General features: G+C 38.4%; 1 protein-coding gene across 1 annotated transcript; it reads right to left on the reverse strand.

Moving 5' to 3' along the window:
• Positions 1-2,081: 2,081 nt before the first annotated feature.
• LOC135228026 (olfactory receptor-like protein DTMT) lies at positions 2,082-3,274 on the reverse strand. The gene is made up of 2 exons (XM_064270348.1): positions 2,331-3,274; positions 2,082-2,097 (listed from the first exon to the last, which is right to left on the reverse strand). Exons 1-2 carry the CDS (start codon positions 3,272-3,274, stop codon positions 2,082-2,084), a joined length of 960 nt encoding a protein of 319 aa, XP_064126418.1.
• Between the last annotated feature and the right edge of the window lie 13,741 nt (positions 3,275-17,015).

Consider the following 17,015-nt stretch of genomic DNA (forward strand, 5'->3'; position numbering starts at 1 on the left):
TGATGTTAAAATATTGAGACTTCAAAACTCATCATATTGTACAATTTTAAATGGATGGATCCTACTGTATAAAAATTAAACTTCAAAAAGCTCTGACATGGATTTAATTGTGTCCCCTAAAAAATATGTGTCTCCTTGGTTTTTTTTTTTTTTTTTTTGGTTAGTCCATGATTCCCAGTATTGTGTGGTTGTCCTCCATTTTGAGATTGTAATTTTATGTTAAGAGGATTAGGGTGGTATTGTAACACCACCCTTACTTAGGTCACCTTCCTGATCCAGTGTAAAGGGAGTTTCCCTGGGGTGTGGCCTGTACCACCTTTTATCTCTCAAGAAGATAAAAGGAAAGGGAAGAAGCAGAGAGTTGGGGACCTCATATCACCAAGAAAGCAGCACCTGGAGCTGAGCTCATATTTTGTACCTGTGGTCCCTGCACCTGAGATTCTCCAAGAACAATGAAAGACTGATAACAAGGATCTTCCTCCGGAGCTGACAGAGACAGAAAGCCTTCCCCTGGAGCCAGTACCCTGGATTTGGACTTGTGGGCTGCTTGACTGTGAGAGAATAAACTCTTGGTTAAAGCCACCCACTTGTGGTATTTCTGTTACAGTAGTACTAGATGACAAAGACAAGCTCTTAAAAACACATTGAGGCACCGTTTCCGGGGTCATTTTGGTTATCCACTTATTGTGGTATCTTTTATATCCTTCAGTAATTTTTTCTTCCTATATTTCTTCCACATATTTTCATTTCTATAGAGAATAGGATCAATTTCATTGCCTTTTTAGTTGGATTTTGCTGGTATAGGAGAAAGTAATTTAAATTGAATATTAATCTTTTATCTTGTCACTGATACTTCTGTTGTATTATGCCTCAGAGATTTCAGGGCTTATCTGTTATAATATATAGTATTACCTTGACTACAACATGTATTTCTGGAAATACAATATTAAATGAAAAGCACAATTACAAACTGTATGAACTGTAATCTACTTCTAAACACATATGTACTTATACAGAAGTAGTTGCTTGGGTAACTAAGTAGAAGGTGGCATCACAAATCAAGATATGGTATACAGGATAAAGAGCAGGTTTGGGGTGGATATACGCAGTTCAATTTTGTGCATGTTGAGATTGAAGTGCTCATAGAATATCAAGTGGAAATGACCACTGGGCTAATGAGAATAACAATTCGGATCTATGGATAAAGGTCTGAGCTGAAGGCAAAGATCTGGAGGTCAGCAGAATAAGTGAGAGAATTAAAATGATGAGTTTGTATATCATCGCTTAGAAGGGACTATAAGGAAATAAAATGCACTCAGGTTGGACACCTAGTCCATGCCATAGGTGAAGCTAAGAGTTTAAAAAATAATGGCTTCCCCCTTCTTTCTGAGGTGGGGGAAAAGGAGAAGAGCAGAATCAGAAAGTCTGGAACCTTAGATAGGCTCACCAATGGACTCACTCTGTGACTTGGTAAGTTATCAAATTCCATATTTGTCAAGTAGTGATAATATTGTCTCTCCTTCCCTATAATTTTCATGAGGGCAGAATAAGAACACAGATGTAAAAATTTTTTGTAAAGTCCAAAATGGAAAACAGAAGATTCTAGCTAGAATCTGGTAGATTCTAGCTTCCTTCTCCTTTTCTGGTGGGGAATAAAGTTTAAGGCCCCAGAGAATTAACTAATGCTCACTTAAATGAAAAACACACTACCGTAGTTTAAAAAAAAAAAAAAAGCCTAGGGGATAGAAAAGTTTCTTTAGGGTCAGGCCAGATCAGAAAAGGTAATGGTGAAATGAAAATAAATCAGGGAAAAATTGTTAAGAGATAAGATGATGGGGAAAATTGAGCAGGAGTACATAAGTAGAAGATATTTTTATTCAACGATAAGAAGTCTGATCGAGCAGATGGAGGATGGGAGACTAAGATGTTTGGATTTTATTCAGTATTGACCAAGAGTAGTGTGGAGTATTATTTAAAATGATAACACAATCAAAACAGATTTTGGTTTAAAAAAATTAACTCCTGTGATACATCAGTGGTATAACAACAGAGAGCATAAAGATCCTCTAAAACGGTAGTTCTTAAATTATATTTTCCCTAGTAGGAACACAAAGAGGGAGGTATAGCCAGCAAGTCACCAAGACCCCAAACCCTTCCCTAGTTCAACTACACAGCTCTACTTCTTCTCTTTTACCTAGTGGAGAATTGTGTACTATTTGATTACAAAAGACATTTCCGTGGTGAGGTAAAAAGAGGTCTGAAATAGTGCCCTAATTCAATACCAACATACCTACTAAAAAAAAAAAAAAATTAATGTAAAAATTCCAAACCATAGAGAGGAGAGAATTTTTCTTTTACAAAAGACTCGCCCCAGGGCTCCCTTCATATCCCTGTTCCTCAGGCTGTAAATGAAGGGGTTCAGCATAGGGGTCACCACAGTGTACATCATAGCCATGACAGTTTCCTTAATAGTAGAATGGTCAGCAGATGGGCATAAGTAGAGACCAATAATTGTTCCAAAGAAAAGAGACACCATAGAGAGGTGGGAGCCACACGTGGAAAAAGCCTTACAGATACCCCTGGCAGAAGGGATCTTGAGGATGGAGTAGGTGATTCGTACATAGGACATGATGATGAGTAAGAATGGGATGACAACAACGAGTCCTCCTATGATGAATATCACCAACTCATTAACTTGAGTGTCAGAGCAGGCCAGCTTCAGTAGAGCAGACATATCACAGAAAAAATGGGGGATCAAGTTGTCTGCACAAAAACACAACCTGGCCATAAGCAGGGTGTGCAGCATGGCATGGAATGTGGTCAGCACCCAGGACAGTGCCACCAGGGAGAAACAGAGCTGGGGGCTCATGATGGTGGTGTAGTGCAAGGGGAAGCAGATGGCCACATAGCGGTCATAGGCCATGGCCACAAGGAGGAAGCTCTCCAGGTCACCAAAAAACAGGGAGAAGTACATCTGGGCCAGGCAGCCTGTGTAGGGGATGGATGAGACTTGGCTCTGCATGTTCTGCAGCAATTTGGGCATTGTGACCACGGAGAAGCAGAGGTCAGAGAAGGACAATTTGCTGAGAAACAAGTACATGGGTGTGTGGAGGTGGGAGTCCAGTCGAATGAGGACTATGATGACGAGGTTGCCCAGGACGGTGGTAATGTACATAGCCAGGAACAGGCCATAGAACAGGATTCGCTGCTCTGGATCAATAGGCAGGCCCAGGAGGATGAACTCAAAGATGGCGGTTTGATTCTTTCCTGACATTCTCTGTTCCTTACATCACTAGGAAGAAATAATAGTGTTCATTAAAAACCTGACCAGAGGAATAAACATATTTCTGTGATACGTGGTCTGTTAGATGCTCTGTAATGATACTTTATTTTTCCCTCATCATAACAGTGTCAATTGCTATAATTAGAATCTCAATGATCAAAAATGACTTTTTTTTTACTTTTCTATAACATATAACATTATGCCCTCCTTCCAAAAGACTCACACCTCTTAGTTTGTGACATAACCAATGGTCTGTTTTTTCTGCTACTTGCCTGGCCCTTTATTCATTCTCAGTGAGTGTAATTGGCTTCTGCTCTGTGTCATATCCATTGCTGTCAAGTCAATTCTGACTCATAGCAACCCTATAGGACAGTAGAACTGCCCCATAGGGTTTCCAAAAAAGAGCAAGTGAATTTGAACTGCCGACCTTCTGGTTGGCAGCCGAACTGCACTCTGCTCTGTCAGTACCTTGCATATGTTGTCACCAGTGTTATTTCCTAAACAAGGTTCTCTTATACTTATACCCCATGAAAATCTGATCTGCTCCTATGGTATACATTTCCATGTAATCTCGGAACTGTATACTCAGTTGCTTATTTTCCCTTGGTTATATCACAGACATCTTAAACCCAACAGATCCCAAACTAAATTCATGATCCAAACCTGCATGCCTCCAAACCTGCATGCCTCCCAACCTGCACTGCCTCAAATGTCTCGTGTCTCAGTAAAAGGTATCCAAGTGATCAAGTCAGAAATTTGAGAGTGTTCTTCCATTAATTTCTTTCTCTCATCATCAACAACCAATCTATCAAGCCTACAGATTCTGCCACATAATTCTCTTTCTAATTCATCCATTCTTCATCCCAACCACTACTCCCCTAGCCCAGGCTGACGTCGTATCCTATCTGGACAATTCTTGCAGGAACATCTCCCAGCTCCCAGGCTTACTCTTCTTCAATCCCGTCATTCACCCTGCAGCATTCTAAAATGAGAACCTGGTCATCTGTCTCTCCTGCTTAAGCTCCTTAGTGCCTTCTCATTGCTCTTAAGATTAAGGCAAAGTTCCTTTCAAGGGCAAAAAATGTGCTTCAGGACCTGACCCTTGCCTACTTTCACAGCCTCATCTGGCCACAAAGTGACACTTGCACTCCACTCTTCAGCAATGTGGGAATTCAGAGTCATCATTTCTTGCCTTCAGCCTTTCTTATTTGCTGTTCCTCCTGCCTCGCACCTTCTTCCCTTTGCTCCCTCTTCACTTACCTTCACCCTACTTAGTCTTCAAGTATAATATTACATGTCGCTTACTCAACTAAACATTCTCTGTCTCCCGGACTAAGTCAGGACACACCGCTGTGCTTCCACAGCATCCTGTACTTGTCCCAAGAGTACTCTATACACTTGAAATTACTTTAGCTTTTTCTCTACCACATTGTAAACTCCATACAGGAAAGGCCATGTCTGCTTTCTTGACTGCTGTAGCATCAGCACCTGACATAACGCCTGCATGTAGCCAGCGTTTCATATGCGTTCATTGGCTGTCATTCAGTTATGACATGCATTACTCCAAATTTAAAGGCATCAGACATTCTCATTAAGTCAGAATAACTACTTCTACTAAATTCTTCCAGAACAAGTACTTATTAGCTTTAACCATTTAGCACTAAATTTTCACACTGTACTGCAGACTTCATGGATGTAATTTAATACCCATGAAAAATATCAGAGAACCTCAGAAAAACTGCTATTCACTAATGCAAATAACTCAGTCTAAACACCCTTATGTTTAAATCTACATGATGTTATTTTTATTATTGTGATTAGTAGTCTGATGGGGAATTTTAAACATTATGGGAGAAGCAGAAAGAACAAAGATAATTTCTACTCTGAAGCCCTCACTTGAGTTCTTTCCCAGATAACCAGACCTCAGTGTGCCTCAAAACTGACAAAGCAAGAAAGAGCATTAAGGGATATGGGAAACTCCTCACTGAAAAGACAATGGTGAGTCCAACTGCTGGGCTTTTCACCCTGCTGATACTATTTAATCCAGTGGCATTAACAGTTTTCATATTGGCTATTATGTGCTGACACTAGAGTGGGAAGAAACACCTAGGGAAATCATACACTTGTTTTCTCAGAATTTTGCTTCCCTGGTAAATGAGTGGCCTCCATCTCTAGTGTCAAGAACATGATTAAGGATCACAGACAAGGGAGATATCACTTCCAGGCGCTGCCAGTGAGGAGGTATATGAGCTTCTCATTTCCTACACATATTAAATCAGTTAGTTCTCAACCTGGGCTGCACATAAGAATCATTCAGGGTAGTGCTTCTAAAAATTTAATGTTCATGCAAATACCCTGGTGACTCTGTTAAGATATTGATTCTGAGCCTATAGGTCATACGTTTTCAATAAGCACCCAGGTGATGCCAATGCTGCTGGTCCATGGACCACACCTTGACATACAATGCTTTAAAAAAAAAAAAAAAATACAGATAGGTGAGCCCCTTCAGATAAATGTATTCAGAATCTCTGAGAAGGAAGCCAGGGCAAAGTTTCTGAAGCTCCCTGAGTAATGTGAACATACAGAAAAGGCTTCAGATCTCTTGTATTAAATGCCTACCTAACAGAGCTATCATTATGCTGAAATGATATAATTTTGGGAGAACACATTGCATAGTAAGTAATATTTATGAATGTTATCATTAACAAAGAGGTTGTAACTGGTGAACATTAATAAAAAAATATTTCTAGAATGTGAGGAAGTCTTGGGAGGCAGAAAGGTGGTAGAGAGAAGGGCTATACTACCCAAAAAACTATCCTGCAGTATACAACCCTTTGCCATTGAGTCGATTCCGACTCATGGCAACCCAATAGCATACAACCTGGGACATCAAGATTCTCAGATTGGAAGGACACTAAGGGATCAGCTCATTCACCCTCCTGCCCAACTCACCCAGTGTGTCTGAGGGTGACTCCAGGACCCTGGCCTGAGATTCTGCTCTCCTTTATTCACTATAGGTGTGTGGAGCCTGTGTCTGTCTACACCATCTGTTCTTGCATCTCCTGTTCTAAATTTCCCTGGACCCTAGGGGCCCTGGATCCCAGAGCAGTATAGATCCTGGAGGAACTCATTAAAGACAAAGTAATTACAGGATGTCTCTAGGACAATTTGTCTAAGAATCCTGGAACAATGACTGATGGCACCCACTGATCACAACTGACTATACTTTCAGGAAAAGTAGGTATGGAGAAAAACTCATGTATGGAAACTAGATCATTGCCTGTTTAGGGAATGGACAGTAGTCCTGGGGTGAAGGAAAATGGTTGAAGAAACCATAAACGTAAGCAGAGACCAGACTATGAATGTCCTGATATCTTAGCAATGCTGGAGTTTAAACTTTTTCGTGTGGGCAAAAAAAGTCATCATTGGTCTTTAAGTAGAGTACCACTGTGAAAAGATAAATGTTTTGGAAAGATTCCCAGGGTAGGCGAATCTCTCACTACTACCCAACTGCCCTTGTAGCACTAAAGAGATTGCAAAACAAAACTTGTTTACGTTATGACAGCTGAAATAAGGAAGTATCATCTTGTTCGGCCTCAGGTGACTTGAATTTTTCGTCACTCTGTGCATGTCTGCAAATAGTCCTGAAAGCACAGTTAGTGTTGATTTTGGAGTTACAAACGAATTTTAACAAGTAGCTGAATTCACAAATAGGCAATCGGTGAATAATGAAGATCAACTGTACTTTGCTAATGAAATAGAAAAATTCTTTCGGTAGCACAACTTATCCAAAACCGGTATGAGACTATTAGAAATGTTTAGTGGCTTTACATCTATTAAAGAAATTAAATCTATAATTAAAAGCCTTTCGTGTCTATGTTCATGAGGGATATTAATCTGTAACATCTTCGTACAAGGGCAATGCTCACCTCGTAAAATGAGTTGAGAACAATTTTCTCCTCTTCTGTGGGGCCCTGGTGTGCAGGGGTTCAGTGTTTGGAAGCTAACCAAAAGGTCAGCTGTTCAAATCCACCAGCTGCTCCTTCGAAACCCTATGGGACAGTTCTACTCTGTCCTATAGGGTCAAAATGAGTCGGAATTGAATTGACAGAAACTGGTTATGTTCTTGAAGATTTTGTAGAGAATTACCATAATTACTTCCATAAGTGTTTGATATAATTAGCTAGTAAAACCTGGAGCTTTCTTTGTCACAAGTGTTTTCACTACAAATTCAATTTCTTTAATAGACAGAACTCTTCAGGATATCTGCTTCTTTGTGAGTAAGCTTTGGCAGGTTGTGTCTTTCAACAAATTTAGCCACTTATCTAAGCTATAAAATTAAGGGGCATAGAATTTTCCATAATATTCCATTATTATCATTTTAATATTCGCAGGAATCTGTAGTGGTATCCTTTCTTTCTTTCCTGATATTTTTATTTTGTATAATTTCTTTTTTTGCCCCCCTTGATCATTTGACAAAAGGGTTATCAATTTCATATAGTATTTCAAATAACCAGCTTTTGATTTCAATGATTTTCTGCTCTCAATTTCATTTATTTTTGTTCTTACCTTTGTTATTTCCTTCCTTCTGCTTGATTCGGGTTTAATTTAATTTACACTTCTTTCTCTATGTCCTCAAGTTGTAAGCTTAGATCATTGATTTGAGACTTTTATTCTTTTGTAATATAAGTGTTTAATGCCATATATTTCCCTTTAAGTAGCTGCATACCACTAATTTTAATATGCCATCTTTCCACTTTCATGTAATTCAAAATGTTTTCTAATTTCTCTAGTGATTTCCAATTTGACCCATGAGTTATTTAGAAGTTTCTTGTTTACTTTCCAAATATTTGGGTTGTGCCTTCTTCATGTCAAATACAAAAACCATTTGCAGGCATTATAGATCTATATGTGATAAATTTGCACAATCAAAAAGGACAATAAAATTTCTAGAAGATACCCATGTGTGTCAGAGTAGAACTGTGCTGCATAGAGTTTTAAACGACTGATTTTTAGAAGTAGATCACTAGGCCTTTCTTGCAAGTCACCTCTGGGTGGACTCGAAACTCCAGTTTTTTGGTTAACAGCCAGCCACATTAACTATTTGCACCATCTAGGTTGGACTGGGTTTAGAACTCCTCTAGAAGACAACATAGAACAATATTGTCAGAACCTTGGGGTAAGGAAAGATTTAACCAAAAAATAATAAAAACCACTAACTGTAAAGAGAAGGATTGGTAAAAAAAAAAAAAAAAAAAAGACTACTTTAAAATTTAAAACTTCTATCATAAAAGACACCATTAAGAGTGAAAAGGCAAGTCACAAAGTGCAAGAAGATATTCTCAAAATGTAACATAAAGAGTTACCCAAAATAAAGATCTAGGGTATTCAAAATAGTTCAAGAACTCCTGTAAATCCCTAAGAAAAAGATCAACAATTTAACAGAAAATGAACAAGAGGAATGAGCAGACATTTTACTAAGAAGGATATATATAAATGGCCAGTAAACATATGAAAAGATACTCAAACTCATTAATCTTTAGGGAAGTTCAGAGAAATGAGATACCACTAAACACCCACCAGAATGGCTAAAATCAAAACACTGTCACTATTAAGTGTTGGTAAAGATGGGAAGAAACGAGAACTCTCATACACTGCCTGCGGGTATGTATTTTCCTGAGTTTTAAAAATCTCTTTGGTGATATCTACTATATTAGAATATAGGCATTCCCTATGAGGCAATAAATTTACTTCTGGGTATATATTCAATACAAAAATATGCACATATACAAGAAAAAAACATACACAAAAAAATTAAAAGCTCATCGTGACATTATTTTTAACAGCCATTCAAAAATTAAAAGGAATGAATTACCAATACGTACAACTACATGGATGAATTTCGAAAACATTATGCGAAGCAAAAGAGCACAAAAGACACAAAAAATTAGATGTCATAAATTCCTATGTATGTGAAATTCAGAAAGAGGCCATTTAATCTGTAGGGATAAAATCAAATCAGTGGCTGCCTGGCGCAAATGATGAAGTTTTGTTTTCTTTCCTTTTCTTTTAGTTCAGTTTAGCTAGATATTCCCAGAGACCACAGTCCCCATAGCCCTCAGCTCAGTAATTAAGTCCCTCAGGGAGTTTAGATGTGTCTATGGAGCTTCCATGGCCTTGCCTTGTACAAGTAGTGCTGGGTTCCCCAGTGTTGTGTACTGTCTTACCCTTCACCAATGTTACCATTTATCTATTGTCTGTTTAGTGTTTTTCCATCCCCACCCCTCCCCTCCCTCGTAACTATCAAAGATTGTTTCTTTTTGTGTGTAAACCTTTTCATAAGTTTATATAGTAGTGGTCTCATACGATATTTGTCCTTTTGTGATTGACTTATTTCACTCAGCATAATGCCCTCCAGATTCACCCATGTTGTGAGATGCTTCGCAGATTCATCATTGTTCTTTATCGTTGTGTAATACTCCATTGTGTGTATGTATCGAAGTTTGTTTATCCATTCATCTGTCCACAGGCATCTAAGTTGTTTCCATCTTTTTGCTATTGTAAACAATGCTGCAATGAACACGGGTGTGCATGTATCTATTCACGTGACCGCTCTTATTCCTCTAGGATATATTCCTAGGAGTGGGATTGCTGGATAATATGGTATGTCTATTAAGGAAGCACCATATCATTTTCCAAAATGGTTTTACCATTTTACATTCCCAGCATCAGTGCATAAGAGTTCTAGTCTTCTTGCAGCCTCTCCAACATTTGTTATTTTCTGTTTTTTTAATTTGTGCCAGTAATGCCAGGGTGAGATGGTATCTCATCTTGGCTTTGATTTTCATTTCTCTGATGGCTAGTGACCTCAAACATTTTCCTCATGTCTGTTAGCCACTTGAATGTCTTCTCTGGTGAAGTGTCTGTTCATTTCCTTTGTCCACTTTTTAACCGGATTATTTGTCTTTTTGTTGTAGAGGTGTTGGATTTTCCTGCGCATTTTAGAGATTAGACCTTTGTAGGTTTGCCAAAGTTAAAAATTTTTTCCCAGTCTGTAGGCTCTCTTTTTACTCTCTTGGTGAAGTCTTTTGATGACTATAAGTGTTTTATTTTTAGAAGATCCCAGTTATCTAGCTTACCTTCTGGAGTTTGTGTATTGTTAGTTTTTTATTTATATTTATATTTAAATCCTTGATCCATTTTGAATTAGTTTTTGTATATGGTGTCAGGTATGGGTCCTGTTTCATTTTTTGCACGTGGACATCCTGTTTTGCCAGCACCATTTGTTAAAAAGATTGTCTTTTCCCCATTTGATGGACTTTGGGCCCTTGTTGAAGATCAGGTGACTGTAGGTGGGTGGACTTACATCTGGGCTCACAGCTCTTTTCCATCGGTCAATGTATCTGTCCTTGTACCAGTACCAGGCTGTTTCGACTACTGTAGTTGTATAGTAGGTTCTAAGGTCAGGTAGTGCAAATCCTCCTACTTTATTCTTCTTCTTCAATAGTGCTTTACTTATCCGGGGCCTTTTCCCTTTCCATATACGGTTAAAGATTAGTTTTTCATCTCTTCAAATAATGTTGTTGGTATTTGAATTAGGATTGCATTGTATTTGCAGATTGCTTTGGGGCAAATTGTCATTTTCACAATGTAGAGTCGACCTATCCATCAGCATGATATGTTTTCCATTTATGTAGATCTCTTTTGGTTTCTTGCAGTAGTGTTTTGTAGTTTTCTTTGTATAGGTCTTTTACACCACTGGTTAGATTTGTTTGCAAGTATTTTATTTTTTTTAATGGTATTGTTTTCCTGGTTTCCTTTTCATCATTCTCTTTATTGGTGTATACGAATCCAACTGATTTTTGTATGTTTATATTGTATCCTGCTTCTCTGCTGAATCTTTCTATTAGTTCCAGTCGTTTTCTCATGGAGTCCTTTGGGTTTTCTATGTATAGTATCATATCATCTGCAAGTAGAAACAGTTTTATTTCTTTCTTTCTTTTTCTTGCCTTATTGCTCTAGCTAGGACTCCCACCACAATGTGAAATAGGAGCAGTGATAAACGGCATCCTTGTCCTGGTCCTGTTCTTAAGGGGAATGTTTTCAGCCTCTCTCTATTAAGAATGATGTGGGCTGTTCGTTTTGTATAGATGCCCTTTATTATGTTGAGGAATTCCCCTTCTGTGCCTATTCTATTGAGAGTTTTCATCAGGAATGGGTGTTGGACTTTGTCAAATGTCTTTTCTGTGTTGATTGAGATGATCATTTGATTATTTTCTTTTATGTATGTGGTGGATTATGTTGATTGATTTTCTAATGTTGAACCATCCTTGTATACCTGATATGAATCCTACTTGGTCATGGTGTATTATTTTTTTGATATGATGCTGAATTCTACTGGCTAGAATTTTGTTGAGAACTTTTGCATCTATATTCATGACAGATATTGGTTGTTTTGTGTGTGCAAGTGGTGTCTTTGTGTGATTTTGGTATCCGGGTTATGTTGGCTTCATAGAATGAATTCAGAAGTATTCCTTCCCTATGTTCTGAAATAGTTTCAGTAGTAATGGTGTAAGCACTTCTCTGAATGTTTGGTAGAATTCTCCAGTGAAGCCATGTGGGCCAGGGCTTTTTTCGTTGTTGTTGTTGTTGGGAGGTTTTTATTACCTTTTCAATATCTTGTCATGGATCTCTTCAGATTTTCAACATCATTTTGTGTTAGTTTGGGTAGGTAATGTGTTTCTAGAAATTTGTCCATTTCCTCTAGGTTTTCAAATTTGTTGGAATATAGTTTTTCATAATACTCTGTTGTGATTCTTTTCATTTCAGTTGGGTCTGTTGTAATGTGCCCCATTTCATTTTTAATTTGGGTTATTTGCATCCTCTACTGTTTTTCTTTTGTCAATTTGGCCAGTAGTTTGTTGATCCTTTCAAAGAACCAACTTTTGGTTTTGTTGACTATTATTTTTCTGTTGTCTATTTCATTTATTTCTGCTCTGATGTTTATCATTTAAAGGATGAAGTATTGATTGCAAATGGTCACAAGAGAACTGTAGGATGATGGAAACATTCTACACTTGGATTGTGGTTACAGTTACATGGGTGTTTACATTTGTCAAAACTCATTGAACTGTGCACTTAAAAGGGGTTCACTTTATTGTATATAAATTGTATTTAAATAAAGATTATTTGAAAAATACGTAAGAAGAGTTAGAGCAAGAAGGCAACATAAGCAGCTGCATGCTCCCTTTTCCCTACAAAAAAATCAGCCAAAACCAAGCAGAAATTGATGGAGTCAACTAAGGAAACCAGTCAAAGGTTTACAGCATCCAAGCAAATGCCAAATGAAGAAAAGGTAACAAACAATAGTTTCGCTTAACTAGTAAAGAATGTCTGTCTTGGGCATTGTGATCTTTTAAGATCTATCTACTATATATAGGACCAAATTGACAACAGCAACTGGAAAGATTAGATAGGAAACTGAGGGGCCAGTGAGTTTATGTTAACGGAGAATAAACAACACAGACAAGGAGAGTGAGAATGGTTGCACAACTGGAAGAACGTAATCAATGCCATTGAATTGTACCTGTCGAAATTGTTGAATTGGTATATGTTCCGCTGTGTATATTCTCAACAACAACAAGAAATTTTTTTAAAAGATACCATTACGTGATCACAAAAAGGGTTACATATAAACAGTAGGAAAGTACTGATTCTACACTTGTCTGCAGGTGGACACTTTGAAGAGAGCACTGTACTGCCTCATTGGAATGGTTGTTATTGCCACTCGAAGGACAGGTGTTACATCACCACCACAACCACCACAGTCACAGGAATAAAGTGGAGAATGAGTCACACATACATTTGTTAAGTCAGCTTTAACAGACTCTAGCCTCAATATAGACAAGGGAACAGTTTGTACAATGCCACAACTTCTCTTAGGCTGAGCATGTCCCCATTCCTCCCTCTCTTATGTCTTAACAAGCTTTCCCAACTCTAACCCCATTTACGCTAGGAACCCACAGCCAACTCACACTAAAATGTGTTTAAAGGTTTATTTATCCTGCATATACGTAGACTTTTTATACCCTGTGGGAAGAAGTGTGTGAAAGAGAAGGAGAATGCTTGGAGAGCAAAAGACTGGGCCCGTGTCTTGAAGCAACCAGCCAGGTTGTAATAGACTGGAGTTTTAGACTAGGTGTGGTTGAGGTTCTAAAACCAGCATGCTAGGTAAAAACTTCATATATTCAAGATTACCTTGAAAAGACTTTAGCAAACTGACCCATTATAGGATGACATATTGTTTATCAGTAAGTCAGACAGCCAGTGTTTCTTTCGTGCTTCACACAGCTAATACTTTTTTCATTGAGCCCCAGATGAAATTTATGCATTGTATTTAGAGGTCTGTGATATAAAGAAAAAAATGTGTATCTCTAAACACTAATCTCTTGTACAGCGTATGAAATACTCATAGTTCATTTCCATTCTCTCTTTTTCTTTCTTTCTCTCTGTCTCTATCACTCTCTTATTGTTTTTTGATCAGAGAAGATGCTTTGTATTATCTCAATGTTTGGGATTTTTTGAAGGTTGCTTTGAAGCCTAAGATGTGGTCTATTCTGGAGAATGTTCCATGTGCACTGGAAAAGAATGTTTATTTAGCTGCTGTTGGATGGAGTGTTCTATATATGTCTCTGTGGTCACGTTGGTTGATTGTGGTCTTAAGATCTTCTGAATCTTTGCTGAGTTTCTTTCTAGATGTCCTGTCCTTTACCGAGAGTGGTGTGTTGAAGTCTCCTACTATTATTGTGGAACTGTCAGTTTCTTTTCAATGCTGTTAGAGTTTGTTTTATGTGTTTAGGAGCACTGTCATTGGATCCATAGATATTTATTATGGTTGTGTCATCACAATGGTCCATTCCTTTAATCACTGTATAATGTCCTTCCTTGTCTTTTATGGTGGATTTTGCTTTAAAGTCCTTTTTATCTGAGATTAGTATTGCTATTCCTGCTCTTTTTTGGTTAACGTTTGCTTGATATATGTTTTTCCAATCTTTGATTTTTAATATGTTTATGTCTTTGTGTCTAAGGAATGTTTCTTATAGACAGCATATTGATGGGTCTTTTTATTTTTTATCCTTGCTGTCACAATGTTTCTTCACAGGTACATTTAAGCCTTTTACATTTGGTGTGATTATCAATAGGTGTGAGTTTACTGCTGTGATTTTGTAGTGCCTTTTTCTGTGGTACTGCCGTTTTCTTTGTTCCTCTTACTCTCCTGTGCTGAGTTCCTTTTCTTTGTGAAATTTATTTTCATTATTGTAGATTTTGTGTTTACTGAGACTTTAGGTTTTTCTTCCTTATTTTGATGAGTACATTTGTTGACTTTTTTGTGGTTACCTTGAAATTTACCCTTATCTTCCTAAGTTTGATCCAGTCTTTTATTGTTTGATATTGACAATAAAGGTTTTGTGTCAACGTGGCTGGGCCATCATTCTCAGTTGTTTGGCAGTTATGATGTATTTTGGCAGTTGTATAATGATCTCATCACCTCCATGATGAGACATGGTATAATGTGATCACCTCCATGATGGAATCTGCTGTGAGTGGTCAACCAGTTGAAAGGAGTTTCCTTGGGATTGTGGCCTGTATCCAATATAGGTGGACATTCTGGAAAGGCTCGTGGGCTTTTACTCATACTGAATCCTGCAGCTGCTTTTGTTCATCTGACCTCTGGATCTTGGGACTTGAGCTAGCAGCTTACCTGCCATCCTGCCTGCTGATCTTGGGATTCATCAGTCTTCTCAGTCTGTGAGCTAGAACCCTGCTACCTGACTTGCCAGTCTTTGGTTTGCCAGCCCCTGTGGCTACATGAATCAGGACAAGCCCCCAGCCTGACCCACAGACTTGGACATTCCAGCCTTTACAACCTCATGAGCCTTTTCCTTAGTATAACTCTCTCTCTCCCCCTCTCTCTCTCTCTCTCCATCTCTCTCTGTCTATTTGCTTTGCTTCTCTAGAGAACCTGGGCTAAGACACTTCCTCTCCATTTGAAAGTTCTATATCTACACTTTATGTTCCCCCTTTTATTGTTCTGACATTGTCGTCATTTAAGATTGACATCTTTAATTGCCCATTTGGAATCTTTTAGTTTTGTTTTATTCTTGAGAGTTCATTATGCAGGTTGGAATTTGTATGACACTGATCTGTGTCCTAGATTCAGGTTGTTGCCTGATGTTGTTGACTCTCTAACTGAAGGACTTCCTTTAATAATTCTTTTAAGTTTGGTTTGGTTTTTACAAATTCCCTTAATCTCTGTTTATCTGGAAATGTCAACTTCACCATCGTATCTGAACCAGAGAATAATTCTTAGTTGGCACATTTCTTCTTTCAAGATTTTATACATATCCTCCCATTGCCTTCTTGCCTGCATGGTTTCTGCAGAGTAATCAGAGCTTAGTCTCATTTTTTCCCCTTCATATGTGACTTTTCGCTTTTCTCAAGCTGCTTTCAGGATTCTTTCTTTGTCTTTGGTCTTGGCGAGTGTGATTATGATATCTCTTGGTGACTTTCTTTTAGGGGTTTATCCTATATGGGTTCGTTGAGCTTCTTGGATGGTCAGCTTTTCATCTTTCATGATATTAGGGAAGTTTTCTATCAGCAAATCTTCAATGACCCTTTCTGTGTTTCCCATTTTCTCCCCTTGTTCTGGAACTCCGATAAAGTGTCAGTTTTTGTCCGTGTTCTTAGGTTTTCTTCATTCTTCTTCATTCTTTTCTCTGAATTTTCCTCTAACAAAGTGGCATCCATGGATTTGTCTTCAATTTCACTGGTTCTATCTTCCATTGTTTCAAATTGGGTCCTAAAGCCTTTTTTTGTGTTGTCCATTTCTGAAATTTTCTTGTTTATCTTTTGGATTTCTATTTGCTGTTTTTCTATGATTTCTAATTTTTTTTACTTATGTTGATATTTTGTTGCTGTATTATTTTCCCGAATTCTACTATTGCTTTGTCTGTGTTTTCCTTGATTTGGGCAATTTTTTTTTATGCTTAGTTTGTCTTTGTTTTCCATGAATTTGTCTGCATTGTCCTTGATTTCTTTCCTAATCTCTTGGAGATCCCTGAATATTAGACTTTTGAATTGCCTATCAGGTAGTTCCAGTGCCTTTTCTTCTGCTTAAAGTTTAACTGGTGCTTTATTTTGGTCCCTTATGGAGCCAACTTGTCCTTTTTTAAAATATGTTTTGATATTGGCTGCTACATCTGAGACATTCAGGTACTAGTTTCTTTATTTATTGATTGTAGGTTTGTTTGATTCATCCTGCTTTTTTGTTTTGTTTGGTTTTGTCTGGGTGGTTGGGCTGGGTGTGCTTTGTTGCTCACTCCTCTGTGGGCATGATAATTCTCACCACCTTGTTCTGGTATGCCGGGCCAGTTGCTAATCTACAGTGCAGCAGGACAGGTCCAGCAGGAATAGGGAAGCAGAGATGGGTCATTTGTCTGCAGCATGAACCAGGCCAGGGGCTGGAGTGGGATGCTTGGGTCTGCAGGGGGTCCTGAGCCAGTGGGAAAGGGTCTAGGGTTCAGGGAAGGTTCCCTTGGAGCTGCAGTGGGTGGTAGGAGGGGTCTGCGCTGGCGGGTAGTGCCCTCGGGTCCAGGCTGGTATCCCTGGGTGCCGCTGCAGGCTGTAGCAGGGGTCTCGAGCTGGCAGGAAGGGGCTTAGGGCCTGGGCAGGG

This window comes from Loxodonta africana, chromosome 18, assembly GCF_030014295.1.
Source record: "Loxodonta africana isolate mLoxAfr1 chromosome 18, mLoxAfr1.hap2, whole genome shotgun sequence".
Classification (NCBI taxonomy): domain Eukaryota; kingdom Metazoa; phylum Chordata; class Mammalia; order Proboscidea; family Elephantidae; genus Loxodonta; species Loxodonta africana.

Excerpts from the sequence above, each read along its gene's own strand:
- LOC135228026 (XM_064270348.1), bottom strand. The coding sequence starts at position 3,274 with ATGTCAGGAAAGAATCAAACCGCCATCTTTGAGTTCATCCTCCTGGGC.